Source organism: Rhinatrema bivittatum, chromosome 19 (assembly GCF_901001135.1).
Source record: "Rhinatrema bivittatum chromosome 19, aRhiBiv1.1, whole genome shotgun sequence".
In the NCBI taxonomy this organism is placed as follows: domain Eukaryota; kingdom Metazoa; phylum Chordata; class Amphibia; order Gymnophiona; family Rhinatrematidae; genus Rhinatrema; species Rhinatrema bivittatum.
The window spans coordinates 37,262,036-37,287,316 of NC_042633.1; the positions used below are offsets into that span (position 1 = coordinate 37,262,036).

The following is a 25,281-nucleotide window of genomic DNA, read 5'->3' on the forward strand; positions in this document are numbered from 1 at the left end:
TAGACCTACGCCTCGAACCCAGCCTACCAGAGTTAAAAAAAAAAGTTAAAAACCTGGCTCTTCAGGCAAGCGTTCCAATCTCCAGAATGTAACTAAGCACCTTATCCTGATTGAACTTGGGAATACTCTGTATTATAGTTAATAATATGCAATTCTATGCAAAATTAAATTTCAATTTAATCTTACGTTTAATTTAAGTTCAACATGCTAATTGGCCTAATTTTAAGTTAATTTATGAAAATATTTAAGGATTTATTGTTATTGTTCAATGTTCTTTGTAAAAAAAAACCCGGTCTGACCTCCCAGACCAGGGCAATCTTTTCGTTCCATGTAAACCGGACTGATTTGTATTGTATACAGGAATTCCGGTATATAAAAATTAAAAATAAAAAAATAAAAAAATAAAAATAAAAGCTGTATTTAATTTGCTCCTTACTCCTCTCCTGTAGATTTCTCTGGGAGATTCTTGCTATCAGACTGCACACACACACTATACCACCTTGAACTACATTTTTTTTATGGAATATTAATTTGTATAAATACATTAAAAAACTATACACATTGTCCTCTGGGGAAGGATAAATCCTTTCAAAATTATTCCCTGAAGGACTACAGATACAGATAAGAGCTGCAACTCTCACATGACCTCATCCCCCACAGAACCTGTAACTTCTGGCATCCCCTCTTACAGCTGTCACCTCCCACAGCCTTGCACAACATCAGCAGTCCCAATGCACCACCTCAATGCCATGACTCATGTTGGTGTTTGAATGTTGCATGAAGAAAGGCTGGAGTCAGCATGGTTCCCCTTCCAGCCTGTGAAGATTTGCTCAGCTATCCTTACAGGGGGTAATAGCTAACGTCCTCATTACCATTACATTTACAACAGAGGGCACCAATCTGTGGGCACATTTTTTGAGCGCAAACCTCCTTGCTGCACCACTGCAGGTAACATTGAGTCCTCTGCGGTGAGCACCAATATGTAGACCTAAGGGAAAAAGTACAGGGCTGCTTCTACGACCAAGTCCATAAGCAAAGCACGCCAAGCTGCGCGGTTTGAATTTTCAAGAAAGCTCATCACCCCGTAAAAATGCTGCTAGCAGTACATTTTTTATGGGTTATCCTAAGGCTTGGGGATAAGTGCACAGAGTGGCAGTTGCTACCTTTAAGAGAAACATGAGGGTAACCTCCACGATGTGGCAGATACTACCCTAAGAAGCTTGCTGGGCAGACTGGATTGACCATTTGGTCCTTTTCTGCTGTCATTACTATGTTATCTTATTGCATCGGCCTCTCTCTGACAAATTGGCCTTTAGATCTTTCTTACCATATTTGCTGCTGAGGGTTATCTATGGTTTCAAGATAATTGACATATATAATCTAGAACTGATTATATGTATCCAGGGGTTACAAGTGAGATTGTACCATAGTAGGTGGCCGCTCCTGGGAAAAAAAGGCAACTGAGGGCATGGGGTGGCAGTAATGTGGCTACCTGAGGCCCAAGGAAGGCAGCAAGGAGCAGCTAGTACAGGTGCTGGAGGTCTCGGAACCCATTAGGGCCCCTCTCCAAAGAGAGGGCAGGCCAGAGCAAGCCACCAGTCCCCCAGAGCCCTGCCCCAACCTGCAGCTATGAGAGAAGGACCTTTGGCATTTAGAACAGCAGTTTTGCCGCCATACCTTGATACTGCCAGCGTTTGTTCACCCTTTCATTCTGAGATTAGTCCATTCATGGACAGGATATAAGGATAATTTCTGAACACTTATCAGCTTCCCCGAAGCAGAGAATATCCTTTCGAAACATGGCAATACTGGATATTTTTTCCAGCAATGCTTTGATTTGACATTGGGACTTGAACTCTAGATTGTTCCACAATCTTGAACCTGTATAACCTCTGATTTTGAAAAGTTTATCTTCAAGCCAGCAGAACTTCCAAACCAGGCAAAGGTATCCACAACTTCAGAAATAGAAACCTGATTACCTAGAAATAACAACGTCATTCGCTATCATGCAAATCCTGGGTTCAAGGGTTCTCAGCCCAAAAGCTTTGGACCATAGATAAAGACTTAATCTTAAGCACCAATGGCTCCACATATAAAATATTCAGTAAAGGAGATAAGAACAGGCATCCCTGTCTAGTACCACAACACAAGAGTAAAGGTGATGAGAGTTCCTGTTTACCTACAAGCATACCTGCCGAGATATATATAACAACCCCTTGCGCCAGCACCCAAAGCAAATAACACCATTGAACTTTACTGATTGCTTTCTCAGCATCAAGATTCACCACAACACCCTTCTCATTCGCTAATGAGCCCGGTTTGATCCAAATAAATTAAATAGGGCAGGACATACTTAACCTTGTAGCTACAATCAATGCCAAAATGTTAATATCGACATCAGTGATATAGGCTGATAGCATCCAGAATCCAAAAAAATGTTTCCCCTTCTTATGAAAACAGTAATTTTAGCATCTTGAGAAAAATTGCCTTGTTGATGACAATAATTAAATATGTCTAGTAATGACGTAGTAACGGAATCCTGCAATATTTTATAAAACTCAGGAGCCCAGTGTTACGACGATGGCTGCTGTGCAGCTGCCTCACCACCAGAGGTCCCTCACGAACATGCTCTCCTGGTTGGCCCAATCCGGCCTACCCATCTGTTCTATGTCCTGGACTTCCTTTATAACCCTGCCTACCCATTCCTTCAGTGCTTCGGCATTGAGCTCGCTTGGGCTCCCTGCTCAAGCCCCCTGTGTATCTCGTGTTGCCTTCAGGCGTTCTGTGTGGCCTTCTGGCTTTCTGTCTTACCCTGCTGCCTTCGGGCTTGCGACCTAAGAGAGTGCGCCTTAAGACCATCTGGCACTGGTTGCCCATGACAAATGTAAGCTGAAGCAATAGCGTCTTTCAACCAGCGGGCAATAGTAGTTTTAGAAGCCTTAGTCCCTTTCTTAGGACCACTCCACAACACAAAAAGATGATCAGACAATCGAAACGGATTAGTTATCTCCAAGTACCGCAAGAGGACTCTACGGACATCCAATCTCCTGAGATCCTTATCCTCATCAGAAAATGCCAGGAACTCAACTGACTGGTTGACATGAAAGGCCGAGACTACCTTTGGAAGGAAGGAGGGCACTGTTCGAAGAGAAATCCCTGAATCAGAGATACGCAGAAAAGGCTCTCGACATGACAAGGCTTGGAGTTCCGAAACCCGCCTAGCCGAACAGATTGCTACGAGAAACACCGCTTTAAGCATTAAGTCCTTTAGCGTAGCCCGCTTCAAAGGCTCAAAGGGTGACCCGCAGAGGCTACAAAGAACCAAATTTAAACTCCAGGACGGACAAACCGCGCACATTGGCGGCTTCAAGTGCTTGGCTCCCTTCAAAAACCACCGGTAAGTCTTCCCCCTCTGCTCACCGGGCTACTGCAGTAAAACTCCGGCAATTGGCTATAGGGCAATGCCCTGCCTCGCCTGCCTGTGGCTGGCTGCTGTAATGACTGCTAAAAAGTTTAGAAAGGGCAAATGAAAACAACACACTTCCTTTTTTTTTTTAAATGATCTAGTCAAAGGCTCTTTGTGATAGAATTAAACCTGTCGGGACAAGTCCCCAGGAAATTTGAGAGATTCAGGACCGCAAGTTATGCCTCTCAATCTGCCGGAGTCAGAGAAAATACTGAGGGATCGCAGGTGGCACTCCAGGTTATATGGGAGGTGCTTTCAGCTTTTCTCTGACTCCATCTGCTGGAAGGGAGGCATAACCCAGCAGTCTGGACTGATCCGGGTACGTACAGGGAAGGGGAATGTTTATTACACATACGTAACCCCTGGGCGGGACAGATTCTCAAGCTGGCATAGAAAAGAAAAGAAAAGAAAAGAGAGGGACCCTTTCTGCACACAATTTTTCCCTCTCTCTGTCTCTTCCTCACTTCATGGATAGCTTAACACTCGAGTCCCAGGATTCCAATGTGGGAAAGAACAATAGTTCTTCTATCTTCCTTTCTGCAACACAAGATATACCTTCTCTGTCCTCTGTACACAGCACTGATAATTCTCACTCTCTTTGCATCCAATGAACACACTGAGAAGAAGGGTGGTTTCCAGCTTCTTTACTGATAGTTCATTAGATGACTGATACCATTTCTCAATTACACAACTTGTATGCCCTTATTCTTCCTGGTGAATGACATCGCACAAACATGATTGAAACATGCTTTTTCAGACTGTGGCATTTCAACACTATCTCCCCCTACTGGCGAAACAATAGGGCCCTTGTCGGGGTAAGAAGAGCCGTTGTAGTTCTCAAACAAAGAGAACACATTACCTCACTATTTTACCATTTCAGCTACATGTTTGAAGAACTAAATTACATGCCGGTAACATCTGCATGGGGTAAGAAGAACCATTGGACTTCTCGCATAAAGAGAACACATAATCTTGTCATTTCACCACCTACACATTTGAAGAACTAAGTCACGTGTTGATTAAAATTTGCATCGCCTAGCGAATCATTTACCAGCACGTCTCTAGGCAATGAACAGCAATGCTGTGACATCTATACATGAGTAAAGACGATAAAGTCCACCAAGCTTAGCAAACTCTGTATTAGTATTCCTTGAATTTCAAGACTTTTGCACCTACCACAAGATTTGTTTACTGTCTTTTAAATATTGATATTGATATTTTATTCTGTAAAGCATTTTACTGTATAATGATAATGTTTTAGGGCTAAAATGTCATGTAAATATTTTAGAAATTAATAAACATTCTACATAATTTGTCTCATAATATGTCTCAAGTACTGTATTGTTTCTGTAATTCTAGTATAGAAGTCTGCCACTATTTGCTTGACTATACACACACACACACACACATATATATATATATGGTAAAGCTTACATTTTTGTATTTATGTATATAAATATATATATATATATACACGCACACACACACATGCATATTTAATAGTTATGATCTGCAATCAACTCTTCTGTATTATCTGATTTTATTTCTTCTCTGTTCTATCATCTTATTGCTCAAATAAATCTATTATAAAGTGCCTGGAACCATAATGCATTGAATCAGTGTGTGTGAGAGTATTCATGTGAGGATTAAGCTCCCTTTACATATGATAAGCTCCCGAGGTATAATTCTGAAAGATAAGCCCTTTGATAAATCCCATGTTTGACCTGGCTAGTGTGTGTATGGTGAATAAGTTCCGGAGGTATAGTCCTGTTGGCATACAGGAGAGTCCCTTGAGTATAATTCCACTTTATACAGCTCTGAAACCCAAACATGCCCTACACTGTACCAAAGACAGCCTCCTTCTGAAGTTCATAAGGTGTAATCTTAACAGGCAACATATCAAGGTGCGCTTGAAAATTCTTCTTAATCAGACCAGTGGCACCCAATATGATTGGGACTATCTCTGTATCTTTCTGTCATATTTTCTTGCTCTCTGATTTCATCTCTTAGTACTTTGCTTTCTCCATATGTTCCAGAGGAGTCACTGGGTACTGACACCTCTATCAGCAAAGCCATTCTTGTGTTATTCTCCTTCACCACAAAATCTGGTTTTGGCACATTGATCTTCCCTGTCTGTGGGAATAGGAAAGTCCCATGTGATCACAACTTCTTCATTCTCTTCTCTTCTATTAGGGTTGTGCTCCCAATATGTTTGGTATGTCATTATTATGTTTACACAGTTTCCAATGAATAAGCCGTGCAATGTTCTTGTGCCTCTTTGTATCCAGGCCTTCTGACATCAGCACATCACATCTTGAGATGAGAACTGTAACTGTTTCCAGTTCTGTTCCACAGAATCTACATTTGTCTGTTTTACCAGTTTTTTTTCTTTGCCAGCTATGAACACCTCATCCGCAGTCTACTATCCTATGCTACAATTCCCACTCTCCGATCCATAGGTTTGAGTTCACCTCTCCTTATCCACTGCTGTGTCAGATCTTGATCCATATGGGGCTAATGAAGTAGTTCTCTGTACTTCCTACTTTACTTATTCTTCCTTGTTTGCTTCTGTGATTCTTAGATTTTCTTCTCCTGTCTTGTTAATTCTGTAGCATCTTTACCTTCACATACTGATGGATCTTCAGTCATTCCCTCTATTCACTGAAATGATTGTCCTAACTTAAGGACTGAGACAGAGGATGGTGGCGCGCTATTTTAGTATTTGGGTCCATTGATGCCATTAAGTATGCCTGTGTGGATTCTTTCATGCTTTTTTATATAAGATTTACACCTGAATCTTTTATCACATTTAGAACACTGATATGGTTTATCTCCAATGTGTATCCTTTCATGGACATTTAGTTCAGATTTAGTCTTGAAGCTTTTATTACATTTAGAACAGTGAAATGTCTTTTCTCCAGTGTGGATAATTTCATGTCTTTTTAGGTCAGATTTACTTATGAAGCTTTTATCACATGCAGAACAGTGAAAAGGTTTTTTCCCACTGTGGATTATTTCATGTCTTTTTATGAGCGATTTACACCTAAATCTTTTATCACATTCAGAACACTGAAATGGTTTCTCACCAGTGTGAATCCTTTCATGGGATTGTAGATTGCATTTATGCATGAAACTTTTATCGCATGCAGAACAGTGAAATGGTTTCTCTCCAGTGTGACCTCTTTCATGTCTTTGTAGTTCAAATTTACTCTTGAAACATTTATTACATTCAGAACAAGTAAATGGTTTCTCTCCACTGTGGATTCTTTCATGCCTTTTAAGGTCAGATTTAGCCTTAAAGCTTTTCTCACATGCAGAACAGTTAAATGGTTTTTCTCCTGTATGGAGTCTTTCATGTATTACCAGGTGAGTTTTATTTAGGAAACGCTTATGACATTCAGAACAATGAAAGAGTTTTTCTCCAGTGTGGATTCTTTCATGTGTTTTTAAGTGAGATTTACACCTGAATCTTTTATCACATTCAGAACACTGAAAATGTTTCTCTCCAGTATGAATCCTTTCATGGGATTGTAGGTCAGATTTACACCTGAAACTTTTATTACATGCAGAACAATGAAATGGTTTCTCTCCAGTGTGGACTCTTTCATGGATCTGCAGTCCAGATTTACATTGGAAAATTTTATCACAAGCAGAACATTGAAATACTTTCTCTGCAGTATGGATTCTTTCATGCCTTTTTAGTTCATCTTTTCCCTTGAAGCATTTATGACATTCAGAACACTGAAATGGTTTCTCTGCTTTGTGGGTCCTTTCATGTCTTTTTTGTTCACCTTTACTCTTGAAGCATTTATCACATTCACGACACTGAAATGGTTTCTCTCCAGTGTGGATCCTTTCATGGGTTATAAGGTCAGATCTACTTGTGAAGCTTTTATCACAAGCAGAACAGGGAAATGGTTTTTCTCCAGTGTGAATTATTTCATGCCTTTTTATGTGCGATTTACACTTGAATCTTTTATCACATTCAGAACACTGAAACGGTTTCTCTCCAGTATGAATCCTTTCATGGGATTGTAGATTACATTTATACGTGAATCTTTTTTCACATACAGAACATTGAAACGGTTTCTCTCCAGTGTGACTTCTTTCATGTCTTTGTAGTTCAAATTTACTCTTGAAGCATTTATGACATTCAGAACAATTAAATGGTTTCTCCCCACTATGAATTCTGTCATGTCTCTTAAGGTCAGATTTAGTTTTGCAGCTTTTCTCACATGCAGAACAGTTAAATAATTTCTCATCAGTGTGGAGTTTTTCAGGTATTACTAGGTGAGTTTTATTTTGTAAGTACCTATGGAATTCAGAACATTGAAATGGTTTCTCCCTAGTATGGCTTCCTTCATGTTTTACTAAGTTAGTTTTAGTCTGGAAGCACTTATAACATTTAGAACATTTAAATGGTTTCTCTCCTGTGTGGATTCGTTCGTGTCTTTTTATGTGAGATTTACACCTGAATCTTTTATCACATTCGGAACAATGAAACGGTTTTTCTCCTGTATGGATTTTTACATGTCGTACTAGGTGAGATTTCTTGTGAAAGCACTTTTGACATTCAGAGCACTGAAATGGTTTCTCTCCAGTATGAATCCTTTCATGGTATTGCAGATTACATTTATACGTGAATCGTTTGTCACATGCAAAACAGTGAAACGGTTTCTCTCCAGTGTGACTTCTTTCATGTCTTTGTAGTTCAAATTTACTCTTGAAGCATTTATGACATTCAGAACAATTAAATGGTTTCTGTCCAGAATGACTTCTTTCATGTCTTTGTAGTTCAAATTTACTCTTGAAGCATTTATGACATTTAGAACAATTAAATGGTTTCTCTCCACTATGGATTCTGACATGTCTTTTAAGATCAGATTTAGTCTTGAAGCTTTTCCCACATGCAGAACAGTTAAATGGCTTTTCTCCAGTATGAATCCTTTCATGAGATTGTAGATTGCATTTATACATGAAACTTTTATTACATGCAAAACAGTGAAATGGTTTCTCTCCAGTGTGACTTCTTTCATGTCTTTTTAGTTCAACTTTACACTTGAAACATTTATGACATTCAGAACACTGAAATGGTTTATCTCCAGTGTGGATTCCTTCATGGGTTTTTACTGTATATTTGCGATAGTGACATTTCTCACATTTTTTGCATTTAGATTGTTTTCCTTTGTGAAATTTCTGATGAAATGTAAGCCATGCGGAATATGTAAAAACATTTTCACAGTCAGTACACGTCGAAGGCCTGCTGTGACTGGAAATATTTTTATGTTCTGTCAGGTTTGACGTCCCAATAAATCTTTCCTCACATGCAGTACACTGAAATGGTTTTCCAACCAATTTATTGCTTTCATCTCTTTCCAGCTGAGCTCTGCAGGCAGAGCATTTTTCACAGTGAGCACATTTTAATTGCTTTTGCATGTGACCATTCCTGTGTGCTAGGTGTTTTGTTTCCTTACAGGTTTTCTCTTCTTCAGTACCTGTAAATGTTTCCCCCTCTTTAAGATGTGGTTGGATACATGGATGATGTGTTCTCTCTGTGAACTTGTTCCCACATTCAGTCTTTTCTTGGTACTCGGCAGAATGTGAGTTTGAGGTGAAGTCTTCCCAAGTATCAGCACTTTGAAATGGTCCCTCTCCTCCAGAGAATCTCTGAGTTTGCACAAGACTGGGGCAGTGGTTGAAATTTCTCCCTCGTTCAGGACATGTGTTTGGTCTCTCTCTTTTCTGGAATTCTTCTTTCACCCTGGGTGCTGTTATTCTACTGATACCTCCTGCACAGTCAGCTAAAGTATCTGGGCTACATCTGGAGGAGTATCTCTGTTTCCATTTTTCCTTCTGCTGCCCATCACACATTCTCTGTTTCTTACCCTTGTTCATGAATCCATTATCTGCTAGATAAAAATGAGACTACAGGTAGAGAGAAAGAATATAGAGGGAAATAGCCCCATATGATTATTTAAAGACATTTCCTTGGCTAAGGCTCCGTATGAAACAGAACAGGAAGTGGAGCTGCTTGTAGACAGGTACAGGTGGGCAATAGCGCATGAACAGAGGGGAACAGACCACGTCTGACCTCACCCTGCTGGTTCTGTGCATCTCATCCTCACCAAGGGATACTGTAGGGTTGCAGCTGCCTCCATCCTGCCTCTACTCATGTGCCCCTTCCCTCCCGCTGCTCCCAGTGGGGGATATTGTACCTCCCTTCCTCCAGCCTCACCCAGGGGGACCATCTAGCCTGCCTCGCCCGCTGCCAGCACTGCCCGACCCACAGAAAATAAAACTACACGCTGCTGGGTGGAAGGGAGGGTTGGCATCTTGGAGCAGCACTGGGAGAGGTCAGAAATAGTGAGGGATGGAAGGAAGGACAAAAAGGGAGGAGAGACAGCAGGAGCTGAAAGAAGATGAAGGGAAGGGGTGGAGGGACAGGGGAAAAGAGGGACAAGATAAAGGAGAGAAGAGACTTAAGGGAGAAGAGTAAAAGACTGGAGGGGAGTTTCCATCTATAGGAAGAGAGTGGCTGCAGTGAAATTGTGGGGGAGAATGGGAGAAAGGGAAAAGAAAAGAATGCCAGAGGATGTGGTTAGTGCAGTTAGTGTAGCTGGGTTTAAAAAAGGTTTGGATAAGTTCTTGGAGGAGAAGTCCATTAATGGCTATTAATCAATTTTACTTAGGGAATAGCCACTGCTATTAATTGCATCAGTAGCATGGGATCTTCTTAGTGTTTGGGTAATTGCCAGGTTCTTATGGCCTGGATTGGCCTCTGTTGGAAACAGGATGCTGGGCTTGATGGACCCTTGGTCTGACCCAGCATGACAATTTCTTATGTTCTTATGTTCTAAAGAAAGGGAGAATCAAAGACTTGAAAATGGAAGAGAAAAGCAGAAGGAATGGAAAGGAACAAATTCTCCACACAAGAAAGGTCAGAGGTCAGGGACATGATTTAACGCCTCCTCCTCGCTGTGTCTGGCCCCGAGGAGGCCTTGTGTCTCAGCACTGTTTGGATCGGCCCAGCAGTACCTTTAATCCAAGCTGCATCGCCTGCTTCATGCAGCTCCTCACAGGCGCCTGGGATGCTCAGGTTCCCTCTGTCCTCAGATCTCGGGGGCTCAGTCCCACGTCCTTCTTGCTTAATTCGGATTAAAATGTCAGGGGTGACACTGGGGGAGCCTGTTATGGGAAACATTGATTAAAATGAGGACAATATTCTAAACTAAACATTTAAATGGAGTTATCCATCTAAATGGCTTTGAATACTGACCTCAATATGTTCTGAAAAATAACCCCAGACCCTTGAAGCCACTGTAGATCGCTACCATGAAGGACTTTTAACTCTGAAGGTAATTTTTCTGGTGGCTATTTGTTCAGCCAGGAGAATCTCGGAGCTTCAGGTTTCGTCATGTCAAGATCCTTTTGCGCATAGTCTGGGGTATCGTCGTTTCGGCATTTCATCTTAGTCAAACTGTGGAGCTTCCGGCTTTTCTGGATTTGGATTTGTCCATGCCTCATTCGAAAGAGCTCTGAGTCTTGGATGCAAGGTGGGCATTATTGAGGTATCTTGAAGTTACTAATGATTTTTGTGCTGTGCCCTGCTCCAAAGAAGGGGTGCAAAGCTTCAAAAGCTACAAATGTGCATTGCCTATTCCCTGTACGTACCCGGATCAGTCCAGAGCATGGGTTATGCCTCCCTGCCAGCAGGTGGAGACAGAGAAAAACTTGAAAGGCGGCCTGACTTAACCTGGTGCGCCTCCTGCATCCCTTCAGTATTTCTCTGGCTCCAGCAGATGGCGGTGGTGCAAACCCTGCAGTCTTGCCCTGTTTCTGGGGTTAGGCTATCCCTTAAAATGAACTAAGAGTGAACTTAGCTATAAGTTCTGAATCAAGCAAGCTTTAAAAAAAAAAAAAGAAAAGAAAGAAAGAAAGAAAGAAAGACAGTTCTTCTGCAGAGGGAAGTATTTCCCTATCCTCCCAGGGGGTTGTTAGAGCTACAAATGCACATTGCCTAAAAGAGGCTATTGACTCGGATTATGTTCGTAAAGGTCGTGCTGTGGCCGAGGATTTAAGGGCTTGTTCTCAGGTGACCTCGTGGGTCGAGTTCCAACAGGTGTTTCCGCAGGTTTGCAGGGCGGCTACTTGGAAGTCGTTGCACACTGTCACCAGACATTTTCGCTTGGATGTCCAGGCTCTGGACTCCTGGGGCTCTGATGAGTATGGGCTTTGGTGCGAGTGCTTTGTTTTGTCTTTTTACGAGCAGGACTCTTGCCACCCTGTTTAAGGAGCGTAGATACATCCCCAGGAGCTTGGTCTGCTCTGGGTATGTAATTTTGGTTCCTGGGTTACCACAGATCAGTCCAGAAGACTGCTCCACTCATACCCATATTTTGTATGTTATGCAGAGTTGTTGATAGTCTCATTGTTGTTCTACTTTGTTCATGAGAACGAGTTTACATTTATTTTACAGCTTCCTCTCCCTCTTACTCAGTGTGAAAGGAAGAATTCAAAGTTTTTAGTGCAGGGTGCATTTGACATCATCTTGGCTTGGCTACAGGTCAATACTGAGGGACTGCAGGTGGCACATTGGGTTATGTGGCAGTGACAGTGAAACTTTGTCTCCATCTGCTGGCAAGGAGGCAAAACCCGGGACTGATCTGTGGTATTCCAGCAATGAAAATTAGCAGGTAAGAACCAATTTTCCTTAACTGCCACTCCATGCAGGTTACCTCCATGCACCCTTTCTTTATTTCCTTGCTCTAGCATTTAGGGATCTCCAGTGTTTATCCCATGCCTTTTTGAATTAATTTACTGTTTCTGTCTTCACCGCCTCCTCCGGAAGGGCATTCCAGGCCTCCATCACCCTCTCCGTGAAGAAATATTTCCTGACGTTGGCTCTGAGTCGTCCTCCCTGGAGTTTCACTACCTGACCCCTAGTTCTACTGATTTCTTTCCAAAGTGAAAGGTTTGTCGTTGATTGTGCATCATTAAAACCTCTCAGGTATCTGAAGGTCTGTATCCTATCTCCCCTGCACCCCCTCTCCTCCAGGGTTATACATATTTAGGTCCCTCAGCCTCTCCTCGTAAGTCTTCCGATGCTGACCCCTCACCATTTTGGTCGCCTTTCTCTGGACCACCTCCATCCTTTTTTGCGATACGGTCTCCAGAACCGAACGCAGTACTCTAGGTGAGGCCTGGCCCAGGACCTGTAGAAGGAGCTATCATCTCCTTTTTCTTACTGGTTAGTCCTCTCCTGGCCTTTTGACATTGCTTCGCCATCTTCAGATCGCCAGACACTATCACACCTGGGGCCCTGTCCCAGTTTGTGCACATTAGTCTTCACCCCCCCATCACATACCGTTCTTTTGGATTACCGCACCCCCGATGCATGACGCTGCACTGCTTGGCACTGAATCACAGCGTCCAGGGCCGGTCGTGCTAGTCATGTGGTCTGCTGAGCGCGGCCGTGACAGAGCCGAGCTCGGCAGACCACATGGTATCTCCTGGGCCGGCCTTAATCGGGAATCCGCTGCTGACAGCGTCCACTCTTCAAGCTTTCTTAAATCCGTGTCCACTCTATTGCAGATCTTAGTATCAATCACAAACAGACAAACTTTATCTTCTATCCCTTCTGCAATGTCACGCACAAAGATATTGAACAGAACTGGTCTCAATACAGATCCCTGTGGCCCTCCCCGTAACAGAGCAGGTTCCATTGACCATTACATGCTGTCTCCTATTGGTCACCCAATTTGTAATTCGCTCCACCACTTTAGCACAGATTCCCACGCTTCTCATTTTATTTACGCACCTTCTATGCAGTCGGACGGTCTCCTCCACCCTCCGTAACCCGGTGACACTGCAGGATGCAGCTCTGTCTGGGATCCCAACATCTATCAGGTGTCTCCCCCACCCCACAAAGCAGCTTACCCCATCTGAAGCAGTGAAACAGACACTGGAAGGAAGAGAGCGGGGTTTGATGGCTTCTTACTCCACCAGCACCTGACCTGAGTAAAGACGCCCGGGAGGAATCGGATACTTGCCTATCACAGGAGGGTGAATCCCTTCAGGCGTCTCTGATTCAGGAGGATCCAGGAAGGGCAGATCTTCCTCTTGTTTAACGCTCAGTGAGAACACAGACGTTACAATCGGAAGGCCTGGGATGAGAAAACAAACGAGTCTAGGAGGAGTCACCCAGGACCTGCTAATATTATATTAGGAAATGGATTGGAAGTCTCCAAATGTTTGATGTTAATGCCCCATCTCCTGTGATCTGAAAATGCAGAGCCCTTTAAATCCAGAACATTTACTTACTGATGCTGGGGTCCTTCATGGTTTCTTTCCCCTCCAGCTCCCACTGCTGAGGGAAATATTTCTCATCTTCCTTCTTAATCTTCAATACAACATCAGGATTAAGAATTGAATAACCTGCCAATAAAGATAGCAAAATTAATTATAAATTGTACTTGTACTGTCCTGGAAGCTTTAATCTGTTTCCTGTTCTGATAGAGCAGAGTGAGAGAAAGTGAGAGAGTGTATGCATCTGTGTCTGTGTCTCTTTGGTGTGTATTTGCCTGACAGAGCTTGGTGAGAAGAGACAGTTGCAGGCTAGCACTTGATTAAGGTTAAACCTTGGAGGGTTTCTGGTGCAGTCATTTCTATTCCTGACCCTCCTAGCTGGAGGCATTGCAGGTGCCAGTGCTCTCTGCCAGCCTGTGCCCTCCTGGAGAGGAGGACTCCCAGCTTCTTATCAGGAGCATCTGAGAAGGAAAACCCAGGTCCTGGGATATAAAAATAACCCTCTCTAGAGGCCAGTGAGAGACAGAAATGGGATATGTGACCTGTGACATTGGGTCACCACCTGAAGAGATTACGATAACTAATATGTACTAGATGCCTTTTAGGAACACGCCTGTAAATAAAACACACACAACCCAAATGGAGTATTAAAGACTATTGGCAAACTGAAGTCTGCTTGGGCTTTGCATGCTAAGCAGGACATAAGGCTGAGGTACAAAAGTAGAACGATTTGATCCACAACAAAAGATAAGTGCAAATATTTCAGTGATCCTGCTATGTGTTACTGAACATCGAGAGAGCAATGAACTTACCTGTCAATACAGAATAAGCATTAACTGCTATTCTGAATAAATTGTATTTGCATATATAAAATTCAAAAAGTTATCAAATGAAAAATGTCTCCAAGCACAAAAAGAAAATCAGAAAAGAGAAAGAAAGTATCATATTATAACGATACATTATTATACTAATGGTTGTAGTCGGAAGTATGGACATCACAGTTTGCCAATTGGGTTGTTTGTGACATTACATATCATACAGTAAAGTTATGTAGACAGGGCTAACATATCAGGCCCTTACACGGAAGTTTGATTCTCAGGTAGAAATCAAAGGTAAATCTTCCCTCCTATTCCCAGCTGTTCTTTTATGAATCCTCAGGTTTAACCTATAAAAGATTTATCTTCCAGCACAGAGCAGCATCTCGTGCCGGGCCTGCAGCAGAGGTGTCTCTCACTGGGCCCTGGGGACCACAGCAGCTCCTGTTGGACTTGGCATGAGATCAGAAGCCAGACTGTATATTATATGTGCCCAAGGGACCTGGCACCTGGGATTATTCCAGCCCTGATAAAGTGGCAGCAGCCATCCTGCAGGGTGTGTATGGGTGAGAGATGATAGAAAAGGCAGACTTACCCCGTGACAGGAGGACGCCGTGAATCTCCTTGATGACCTTCTTGTACAGCTCCTTCTGCCATTCTCCCAGAATGTCCCACTCCACTTCCCAGAAATAAGCAGCGACGTCCCTGAACGTGACCGAAGCCTGGAACAGCAAACAGGACACCCTCAGCCCCTCTCCCTGCAGCCTCATTATAATGTGCGGGCAATAAACTGCGTTCTCTGCCCTCTGTCAGTGAGATCAGCTGCCTGATAGATCAGAGCATGAAGAGAGCTCTGTTTTTATTCAATCTCCAGTATTTTGTAGAGATTTCCTGGTTCTCAGAGAAACACTGGAGACCTCAGGTGCAGCTGATTCAGCACTTGAAAGGAGGTAGAAGCATCTGCATATGTGGGCTTCGGCCTGTGCAGGCTGAATGAAGGAGGAGGCAGCAGCAGATGGAGAAATAGGGGGCTGGATTGCTGGCTCAAGGCAGGAAAGAGGAGCGTGATGTAGTTGGGCCTGGGGAGGACAAAGAAAGTGCATTTTGAGAGAGTGTGTAAGAAAGTATGTGTGTTAATGGTTGTGGGAGTGTGTGAAAATGAAAGTGGTTACATTTGTACGAGATTGTGATTAGTGTGTGTTAGAGGTGGGTTCTTCTACTCTAAAAATGAGAGCAAAGGGATTTCTGATGATGATCAGCACGGCAGCACCCCTCTTTTCTTAGATCTACACTGGAAGCAGTGTCCATGAATCTGAGGAGAGAGGAAACCTGATGATCACAGGCACATGTGAGGAGCTGCATGAAGCGTTTTATTACAAAGGAATATTTTGCTCACCGCTCCTCCCTCCAGCCGCTCGCTGACCTGAGGCTCTTCCATTTTCAGCGTCTCTGTTGTGGGGTCAGGACTGTGACCTCGGCTGCCTGTTACAAACATGGGAAAATGCATTTATTTATTATATTCTACACGAATAAAGCAACAGGAGCCAGGCATTAATAACGAATGAAAAGCAGAACACGCATGAAACTTCCTAATTCTTTGCATTCTCAACCTTAATCTGTCAATCCTCAGTCTTATACTTCTTTCGAAATACAATTCAAATGCAGCCACTCCGTAAAACTCCAAAATGTAGGACCTTCCCAGCATGACCCCCCCCCAAGCAGTTTACCCCAGCCAAAGCAGAGAAACAGACACTGGGAGCGAGAGAGAGAGAGGGGGCCGGCCTCTTACCCTCCCAGTGCTGAATTCCTAACTGGCACCGTCTGACCTTAGTACAGACGCCCGGGAGGAATCTGATACTTGCCTATCACAGGAGGGTGAATCCCTTCAGTCATCTCTGATTCAGGAGGATCCAGGAAGGGCAGATCTGCCTCTTGTTTAATGCTCAGTGAGAACACAGACGTTACAATCGGAAGGCCTGGGATGAGAAAACAAACGAGTCTAGGAGGAGTCACCCAGGACCTGCTAATATTATATTAGGAAATGGATTGGAAGTCCCCAAATGTTTGATGTTAATGCCCCATCTCCTGTGATCTGAAAATGCAGAGCCCTTTAAATCCAGAACATTTACTTACTGATGCTGGGGTCCTTCATGGTTTCTTTCCCCTCCAGCTCCCAGTGCTGAGGGAAATATTTCTCATCTTCCTTCTTAATCTTCAATACAACATCAGGATTAAGAATTGAATAACCTGCCAATAATGATAAGCAAAAAGTAGACCATCTGAGGACTTCATGTTTCCTCTTTGATAGAGGAGTGGAAGTTTGTGGATGTAGGAGGGTGTGGAGGTCTATTTGCTTGCTAGGAAGAGAGAGCTGCAGACTGCCTCGTGATTAAATGTTCCTTACAGCTTTAGCTCTTTCAATAAATGAGTTCACAAATTTAGTGCTTAGATAAATTTGTGACATTACTCCTGTCAATTAAAATATTTTGATTAGATCAATTTGATTCCAATTAATAAGTCAGATTTCCCTTTCCCTTCCAAATGGGTCTGGGGCAGTTGATAATCTCCCTCCCAACTCCTAAAGGGAGATGTGTGAATTAAGACACTAAGCTCCAGTTTCTGACCTCTCCTGTATTTCGTCCTTCTCTTTACTACTCAGAGTACTCAAATCTCCTTGGGATGAATCTAAGCCTAGGGACAGGTTCAAACTCCTTCTCCATCCTGCGGGAATGAACAAAGATTCATTCCACCTGATGGACCACACACAGTCCCCCTCGTGTTCACTGTGGCCCTGGCTGAGGTATAAGGGAAACCAGGAATTAGAAGGGTAAGAGAGGGTTGGGGGGGGAACCTCCCATCTCACCGAGACCCAGACACGGTCTGCAGTCCTTTTAAAGGCAGAAAGCTCTCTACGCTCAGGTCTGAAGCCCAGAGGCCTTCCTCCTTGAAAAGAAAGAAAACCAGGGAACAGCCACGGATGTGCTGGCCCTCGAAAGGTCCAACTACACATTTCCACACCCTAAGATGGTGGCAGGGGTTTATACACAGTCTGAGAGCATCACCATTCTAGGCTCCACACCAGGGAGCTACAAACCAACACTAACTCTTCTGTTATTTATTTATTTATTTAACATTTTTTTATATACCGACAGCCGTTTGCACATCGTATCGGTGTACATTTAACTCAGAACAAATAGGCGATGCCTTCTGTTCTCTCCCATTCTGGGTTGGTACCTTCCTTCTGGTAGGATCTCTACAAGTATAACCTTTGAAAGATTTATCTTCCAGCACAGAGCAGCATCTCGTGCCGGGACTGCAGCAGAGGTGTCTCTCACTGGGCCCTGGGGAGCCACAGCAGCTCCTGTTGGACTTGGCATGAGATCAGAAGCCAGACTGTATATTATATGTGCCCAAGGGACCTGGCACCTGGGTTTATTCCAGCACCCATCCTACATTGTGTCTGTAGGAGATAGACGATAGAAAAGGCAGACTTACCCCATGACATGAGGATGTCGTGAATCTCCTTGATGACCTTCTTGTACAGCTCCTTCTGCCATTCTCCCAGAATGTCCCACTCCACTTCCCAGAAATAAGCAGCGACATCCCTGAACGTGACCGATGCCTGGAACAGCAAACAGGACACCCTCAGCCCCTCTCCCACCAGCTTCATTATAATATACGTGTAAGAAACTTTGTTTTATTGCTTCTGAGAGATCAGCTCTTCATAAGATTATAGCATGAAGAGAGCTCTATTTTCTTAAATCTCCAATATTTTGCCAGTCCCCAGAGAAACACTGGAAATCTCGTATGCTGGCTGATTCACCATCTAGAGGGCGGAAGAAGCATCAGCCTGTGTGCTGGAGCGCATTAACATCTAGCTAGTACGCACTGTCTTTGTGTTAGTGCGCACTAATGGAGTTACTGTGCACTGCATATCTTTTAGTGTGCAGCAATACCAATTAGTGCGCACTTTCTAGCTAACGAACTCCTCTAAACTGATAATTTTTAAGTTGCAATTTTTTTAGTGCGCACTAACATTAGTTACAGCACACTACTACATACTTAGTGTAGTGCGCTGTAAGTTCTATTAGGGCGCACTAACGGGCCTTAATGCGCATTAACATCTAGCTAGTGCGCACTGTCTTTGTGTTAGTGCGCACTAACGGAGTTACTGTGCACTGCATATCTTTTAGTGTGCAGCAATACCAATTAGTGCGCACTGTCTTTCTAGCTAACGAACTCCTCTAAATTGATACTTTTTAATTTTTAAGTTGCAATTTTTTTAGTGCGCACTAACATTAGTTACAGCGCACTACTACATACTTAGTGTAGTGCGCTGTAAGTTCTATTAGGGCACACTAACGGGCCTTAATGCGCATTAGTGCGCACTAACACAAAATACGAATTTTGATGAAAATTCGGCAAAATACGCTTTGTTTTTCGGAGCTACCGAACAATGACGAATTAGACAATGTCATTGACATTTCTAATTCGTGAAAAACGAATGCACATCCCTATTATGTAGGGATTGCCTGGTCCCAGGGAAACATCTGAAATCTCGGGCACAGCTGATTCAGCAGCTGGAAGAAGATGGCAGCATCTGTACAGGCGGAAGGGAGAAAGGGCGGTGGGTTGGTGTCTGAAGGCAGGGAAATGGAGAATACTGGTGGGGGGGGGGGAAAGAGAACGTGAGAGTGAGTAAATATGTGTGTGCATGTAAGAGAGTCTTGCAGGGACAGAAGGACAGTCTGCTGACCTCTGAGTGAGCAGAACTCAAGCCTGCACTGTGCTGTGAGGAGGGAAGGCTGGAAGAGCTGCACAGGGAAAAGGTTTCCTTTAAATGCACAAGGATTTCTTACCGGATCAGACTCCAGGGCACACATTGCCCTCCTCTTTTCCCTCTCAGTCCTGCAGGTGCTGGGAGGGATTCAGGCTGTTCCTGCTCAGAGGGGGCAGGGCTGATTCCTGGGGGGCTCAGATAAAGCCCCTGCTCTCCCCCTCTGCAGGGATTTCCAGTCCTGGGGAGGCAGAAAGTTTCTACTTTTACTCTGAGTCTTTCCTGCTCTGTGCAGCCCTGCGGACTCTACAGGAAGAGAGAGCAGCAGTCGGAGCATGCGCAGAGCTCCCCAGCAGTGGCCATGCTGCTTCCCCAGTGCATGCTGGGAGTATCCCACCTTTTTAAGGTGGATCTGTAAGGATAGCAGAGAGCTACAAAGATTCCCTCGGGGTGGTGGGAATCTTTGGATCTGTATTTGCCTGACAAAGCTTGGTGAGAAGAAACAGCTGCAGGCTGCCCCTTGATTAAGATTAAACCTTGGAGGGTTTCTGGTGCAGTCGTTTCTATTCCTGACCCTCCTAGCTGGAGGCATTGCAGGTGCCAGTGCTCTCTGCCAGCCTGTGTCCTCCTGGAGAAGGGGTGCCCGGCTTCATATCAGGAGCATCTGAAAAGAAAAACCCAAGTCCTGGATGAGAGCACAGGAACAGAGCAGACGTGTTAGGGGTCAAGTCCTAGAGGGAAAGAGGCCAATCCTCTGACAGATTTCTTATTCTTAATGATTTTCCTAAGAAATAGCTATTTTCAAGTCCATCAATGCAAGAGTACTAAACCAGGTCCCTGACTTGTTCCTCCTGCAGGGAAATTGTGCAGCTCTCTGCCTTCTTCACAAATCCACCTTAAGGAGGTGGGATCCTCCCAGTATGCACTGGGAGAAGCAGCATTGCCTCTGCTGGGGAGCTTTGCAGGTTCCTTTCTCATCCTTTAGTGTCTGCAGGGCTGCAAAGAGCAGAAAAGAATAGATATTAGCAGAAACTTTCTACTGCCCCGGACTGGAAATCCCCGCAAGTGCTAGCTCCAGATCTGCAGAGGGGGAGAGCAGGGGCTTTATCTGAGCCCCCAGGAATCAGCCCTGCCCCCTCTGAATCCCTCCCAGCACCTGCAGGACTGAGAGGCAAAAGAGGAGGGCAATGTGTGCCCTGGTGTCTGATCCGGTAAGAAATCCTTCTCTGCCCTCTTGTGCATGTAAAGGAAACCTTTTCCCTGTGCAGCTCTTCCAGCCTCCCCTCCTGCCAGCACAGGGCAGGGATCTTTCCAGCCCCGGGAAGGTTTGAGCTCTGCTCACCCCGAGATCAGCAGAGGTTAGGGGGTGGGAGGGAGGGTGCAGACTCTCTCCCGTGCACACACATGAACTCTCTCTCATATATGCACACGCTCTCACACACATGTGCACACACCCACACTGATTCTCTCTTCCCCATTCCACAGGTCCGATCCGGTAAGAAATCCTTCTCTGTCCTCTTGTGCATGTAAAGGAAACCTTTTCCCTGTGCAGCTCTTCCAGCCTCCCCTCCTCCCAGCACAGGGCAGAGATCTTTCCAGCCCCGGGAAGGTTTGAGCTCTGCTCACCCCGAGATCAGCAGAGGTTGGGGGGGGGGGGGGGGGGGGAAAGGCACTCAGACTCTCTTACATACATGCATTCTGGGGAGGGCAGGCAGAATCTCTCCCATGCACGCACATGAACTCACTCTCTCTTTCCAGCCCTAACCCCATCCCCAGCACTGCCCACTTTCCTGCCTTCATACACCAACCCACGAGCTCCTATTCTTTCCCTTTGTTCAGCTGTTGCTAAACCTTCATTATTGCTGCCTCCTCCTTCCAGCTGCAGAATCTGCCCCTGGGGCCGATTCAATAAGAAGTGTGTTGAAAAGGTTCGCTCATATTGACTGCCCGTTTTCCTAACGCGCTGGCAGCCCCATCCCCTGGGCGCCCAATGCAGTATTTAAATGAGGAGCTGCGTAAAAAAGGACGCGCTAGGGGGGAGAATTGTGCATCCCCAGTGCTCAAATGCTCCGGATGCCCTCAATTGCAAGCGGCGCTCAATACGAGCGTCCGTTCTTATCCCGCTTCTTTTGGACGATTTTGCCGAGGTTGCTGAAGACGCCCATAGCTAAGCACCCCTTGCTATAGGCATCTAAATTGTGCGACTAAATTGTGTATCCAGAATAGGTTTTTTTTTTAATTCTTTATTTCTCAATTTCCAAATTAATACAATAAAACATATTATTGCATATGAAAATATAATGGTAAAGAACTGAAATACACCAATTAAACACTGAAATATCCATTTATCTATTAAATTGGTCTTTACCATCAACTTATCAATCAAAATGGAGGGATATTTAGTTTCCTAGATAATGGGAGAAATGCAGACAGAATATACAATCACATCAACTCTAATAACATCTTGGCAGAGCCTATGGAACCAAAGACCAGTTGATGTGAATAAAGCCCTTAAGAGAAATCACTGATACCTCAGTATAGCAAAGATTGACCATAAGAGAGCCATCCAAGGGTGTGGGATGCTATCCCAGTGAGCCTGACTTCAGTGCTGGGAAAAATTGTGGAAACTTATAAAGAATGAAATCACTAAACATTTAGATAGAGATGGTTTGATGGGACATAGCCAACATGGATTTACCCAAGAGAGGGCTTGCCTCACAAATCTCCTACATTTTTTGGAAGGCATGAATAATCGTGGATAAAGGTGAATCGGTAGATGTGGTGCATTTGGATTTTCAGAAGGCATTCTTCCATCTCCTGAGTCTGTGGCTGCCTCTTCAGGGAACCATCTTTTCCCAGTGTATTGTTCATACATGAAATAGAACATAATAAGATTATGGTACAATTTCTGGAAAAAAAGGTTAAACACCTTTCCTTTCTAAAACTATTTAACTGAAAAGTTATACAAATAATTTGTACCTTAATATAGGTAACTAGGGGGCTAGTGAAACAAAAAGGAGTGAATAACATTACAATTTACTAAGGAAATAGATAGGAGAGTACCATATTCTTTATAGTCGATTACGCTTCTGGAGTAATATTAGGATGTCCTCCCCTGCCTTCTGTTAAAGGTAGTAACTGCCGCTCCGTGCAGGTTCCCCTCATGTCTTCTGTTAAAGGTAGTAACAGCCGCTCCGTGCAGGTTCCCCCCATGCCTTCTGTTAAATGTAGTAAATGCCGCTCCGTGCAGGTTCCCCCCATGCCTTCTGTTAAATGTAGTAAATGCCGCTCCGTGCAGGTTCCCCCCCTGCCTTCTGTTAAAGGTAGTAACTGCCGCTCCGTGCAGGTTCCCCCCCTGCCTTCTGTTAAAGGTAGTAACTGCCGCTCCTGGAAGGTTCCCCCTGCCTTCTTTTAAAGGTAGTAACTGCCGCTCCGTGCAGGTTCCCCCTGCCTTCTGTTAAAGGTAGTGACTGCCGCTCCATGCAGGTTCCCCCCATGTCTTCTGTTAAAGGTAGTAACTGCCGCTCCGTGCAGGTTCCCCCCATGCCTTCTGTTAAGGGCAGTAACTGCCGCTCCGTGCAGGTTCCCCCCATGCCTTCTGTTAAATGTAGTAAATGCCGCTCCGTGCAGGTTCCCCCCATGCCTTCTGTTAAAGGTAGTAACTGCTGCTCCGTGCAGGTTCCCCCCATGCCTTCTGTTAAAGGTAGTAACTGCCGCTCCGTGCAGGTTCCCCCCATGCCTTCTGTTAAGGGCAGTAACTGCCGCTCCGTGCAGGTTCCCCCCCTGCCTTCTGTTAAAGGTAGTGACTGCCGCTCCGTGCAGGTTCCCCCCCTGCCTTCTGTTAAAGGTAGTAACTGCCGCTCCGTGCAGGTTCCCCATGCCTTCTGTTAAAGGTAGTGACTGCCGCTCCGTGCAGGTTCCCCCCATGTCTTCTGTTAAAGGTAGTAACTGCCGCTCCATGCAGGTTCCCCTATGCACCCTTTTCTTCATTTAGGGATCCAGTGTTTATCCCATGCCCTTTTGAATTAATTTACTGTTTTTGACCTCACCATCTCTTCCTGAAGGGCATTCCAGGCCTCCACCACCCTCTCTATGAACAAATATTTCCTGACGTTGGTTCTGAGTCGTCCTCCCTGGAGTTTCACTACCTGACCCCTAGTGCTTACTGCTTCTTTTCCAACAAAAAAGTGTGAATTATGTGCATGATTAAAACCTTTCATGTACCTGAAGGTCTGTGTCATATCTCCCCTACACCTCTGCTCTTCCAGAGTTTACATATGTAGCTTTCTACATCGGGAGGAGGGGAGGTGATAATAGTGAAGGAGGGGTTAGCAGCAATTGAACAATGGAAAGGAACAGAAAGGGTGATGGGTTGGGGTCTGAAGGGAGGAAAATGGAGAGTGCTGGGGATGGGATTAGGGCTGGAGAAGGGGGAGAAGAGAGAGTGTGAGAGTGGAGTCATGTGTGTGTGTGAATGTGAGAGAGTCTGCACACCCTCCCCACATCCCCCACCCTGCCCATCTCTACTGAGCTCAAACTTCCCGGGGCTGGAAAGATCCCTGCCCTGTGCTGGCAGGAGGGGAGGCTGGAAGAGCTGCACAGGGAAAAGGTTTCCTTTACATGCACAAGAGGGCAGAGAAGGATTTCTTACCGGATCAGACCCCAGGGCACACATTGCCCTCCTCTTTTGCCTCTCAGTCCTGCAGGTGCTGGGAGGGATTCAGAGGGGGCAGGGCTGATTCCTGGGGGCTCAGATAAAGCCCCTGCTCTCCCCCTCTGCAGGGATTTCCGGTCCTGGGGAGGCAGAAAGTTTCTGCTTTTACTCGGAGTCTTTCCTGCTCTCTGCAGCCCTGCAGACTCTACAGGAAGAGAAAGGAACATGGAAAGCTCCCTAGCAGAGGCCATGCTGCTTCCCCAGTGCATGCTGGGAGGATCCTGCCTCCTTAAGGTGGATCTGTAGGGATAACAGGTCAGGCTGAGAAGCCCTAATATGACAGGCAACACAAACAGGAAAATGCTTAGACTTCTTGCTTACCGGCGCCATTGCTGCAGTAAATGTGCATCGGAACGGCTTGAGCTAAAAAATGAAATGTGCCCAAAAAACAAGTGCCTAGAAGAACGCGTGATAAGACGCATGCACAACCTTTCGCATAAAAAGTGCACCCAAAAACTGACCCTACACGCCGCGCATACTGACGGCCTATAGAGGGCAGCAGAATATTTACTTATTGCAATCAAGCGCCCCCACTGGGGGCCGCTCAACCCACTAGGCTGCCCAGTTCCCCAACCCCAAATGGAACTGGGAAGGAACGTTGGCATGGTGCGCCGAGAACGGAGACTGGAGGAAATCCTGAAACCCCTCTATCTGTCTCTGATTCAGTAAAACTTTCTCCTTTTAAACCTTACCTGAGCTCAGCGCTTACTAGCCATGTACAGAGATAGTCACCTGAGCTAGCCTATAAGTCCACGCCAGGGAACCAGCTATGGACCAAGGCACATCTCTGAGGGACCACGGAAATCACCTCAGGCATTCTCAGCTGGAGGAGGGACCTTTAGGTATCACCGCAGGAGAGTGGGGCTTTCTTTTCCTGAAATTAGAATTTCAAATTTGTCCTTTCATAAAGCTCAAAGCAATCCCCATAGGGAGATGCACGTCCACCATCTGCTGGAGACGGAGCATACTGGCAGGCTGGGGTCTCTGCAGGGTTATATATAAACTGTGACGTCAGCTTGCTCTGTCTCCATCTGCCGGCAGAGGAGCAGCCATAAACCCATTGGTCCTGAGTCCATCTGTCTACACTCTAGGAAATATCTGGTTTTCGCGTATCAATTTTCCTGTGTTTGGTACATCGAGGTTATAATGTTTAGTCAGCTTCCAGTGAATAAGCCGTGCCACCTTGGTGTGCCTCTCTGTACAT

At 44.8% G+C, this 25,281-nt stretch overlaps 1 protein-coding gene across 2 annotated transcripts; it reads right to left on the reverse strand.

Annotated features, from left to right (window-relative positions):
• Positions 1-4,591: 4,591 nt before the first annotated feature.
• On the reverse strand, positions 4,592-24,936 carry LOC115081017 (zinc finger protein 721-like). Of its 2 annotated transcripts, none has more exons than XM_029585526.1 (10): positions 24,015-24,936; positions 18,082-18,208; positions 16,720-16,833; positions 16,449-16,562; positions 15,983-16,068; positions 15,182-15,308; positions 13,787-13,900; positions 13,516-13,629; positions 10,502-10,651; positions 4,592-9,375 (listed from the first exon to the last, which is right to left on the reverse strand). In XM_029585526.1, exons 1-10 carry the CDS (start codon positions 24,036-24,038, stop codon positions 6,182-6,184), a joined length of 4,164 nt encoding a protein of 1,387 aa, XP_029441386.1. In that variant the 5' UTR covers positions 24,039-24,936; the 3' UTR covers positions 4,592-6,181. The 2 variants fall into 2 exon arrangements, with proteins under 2 accessions (XP_029441386.1, XP_029441385.1); XM_029585525.1 differs by lacking the exon at positions 24,015-24,936 and adding an exon at positions 19,446-19,661.
• Between the last annotated feature and the right edge of the window lie 345 nt (positions 24,937-25,281).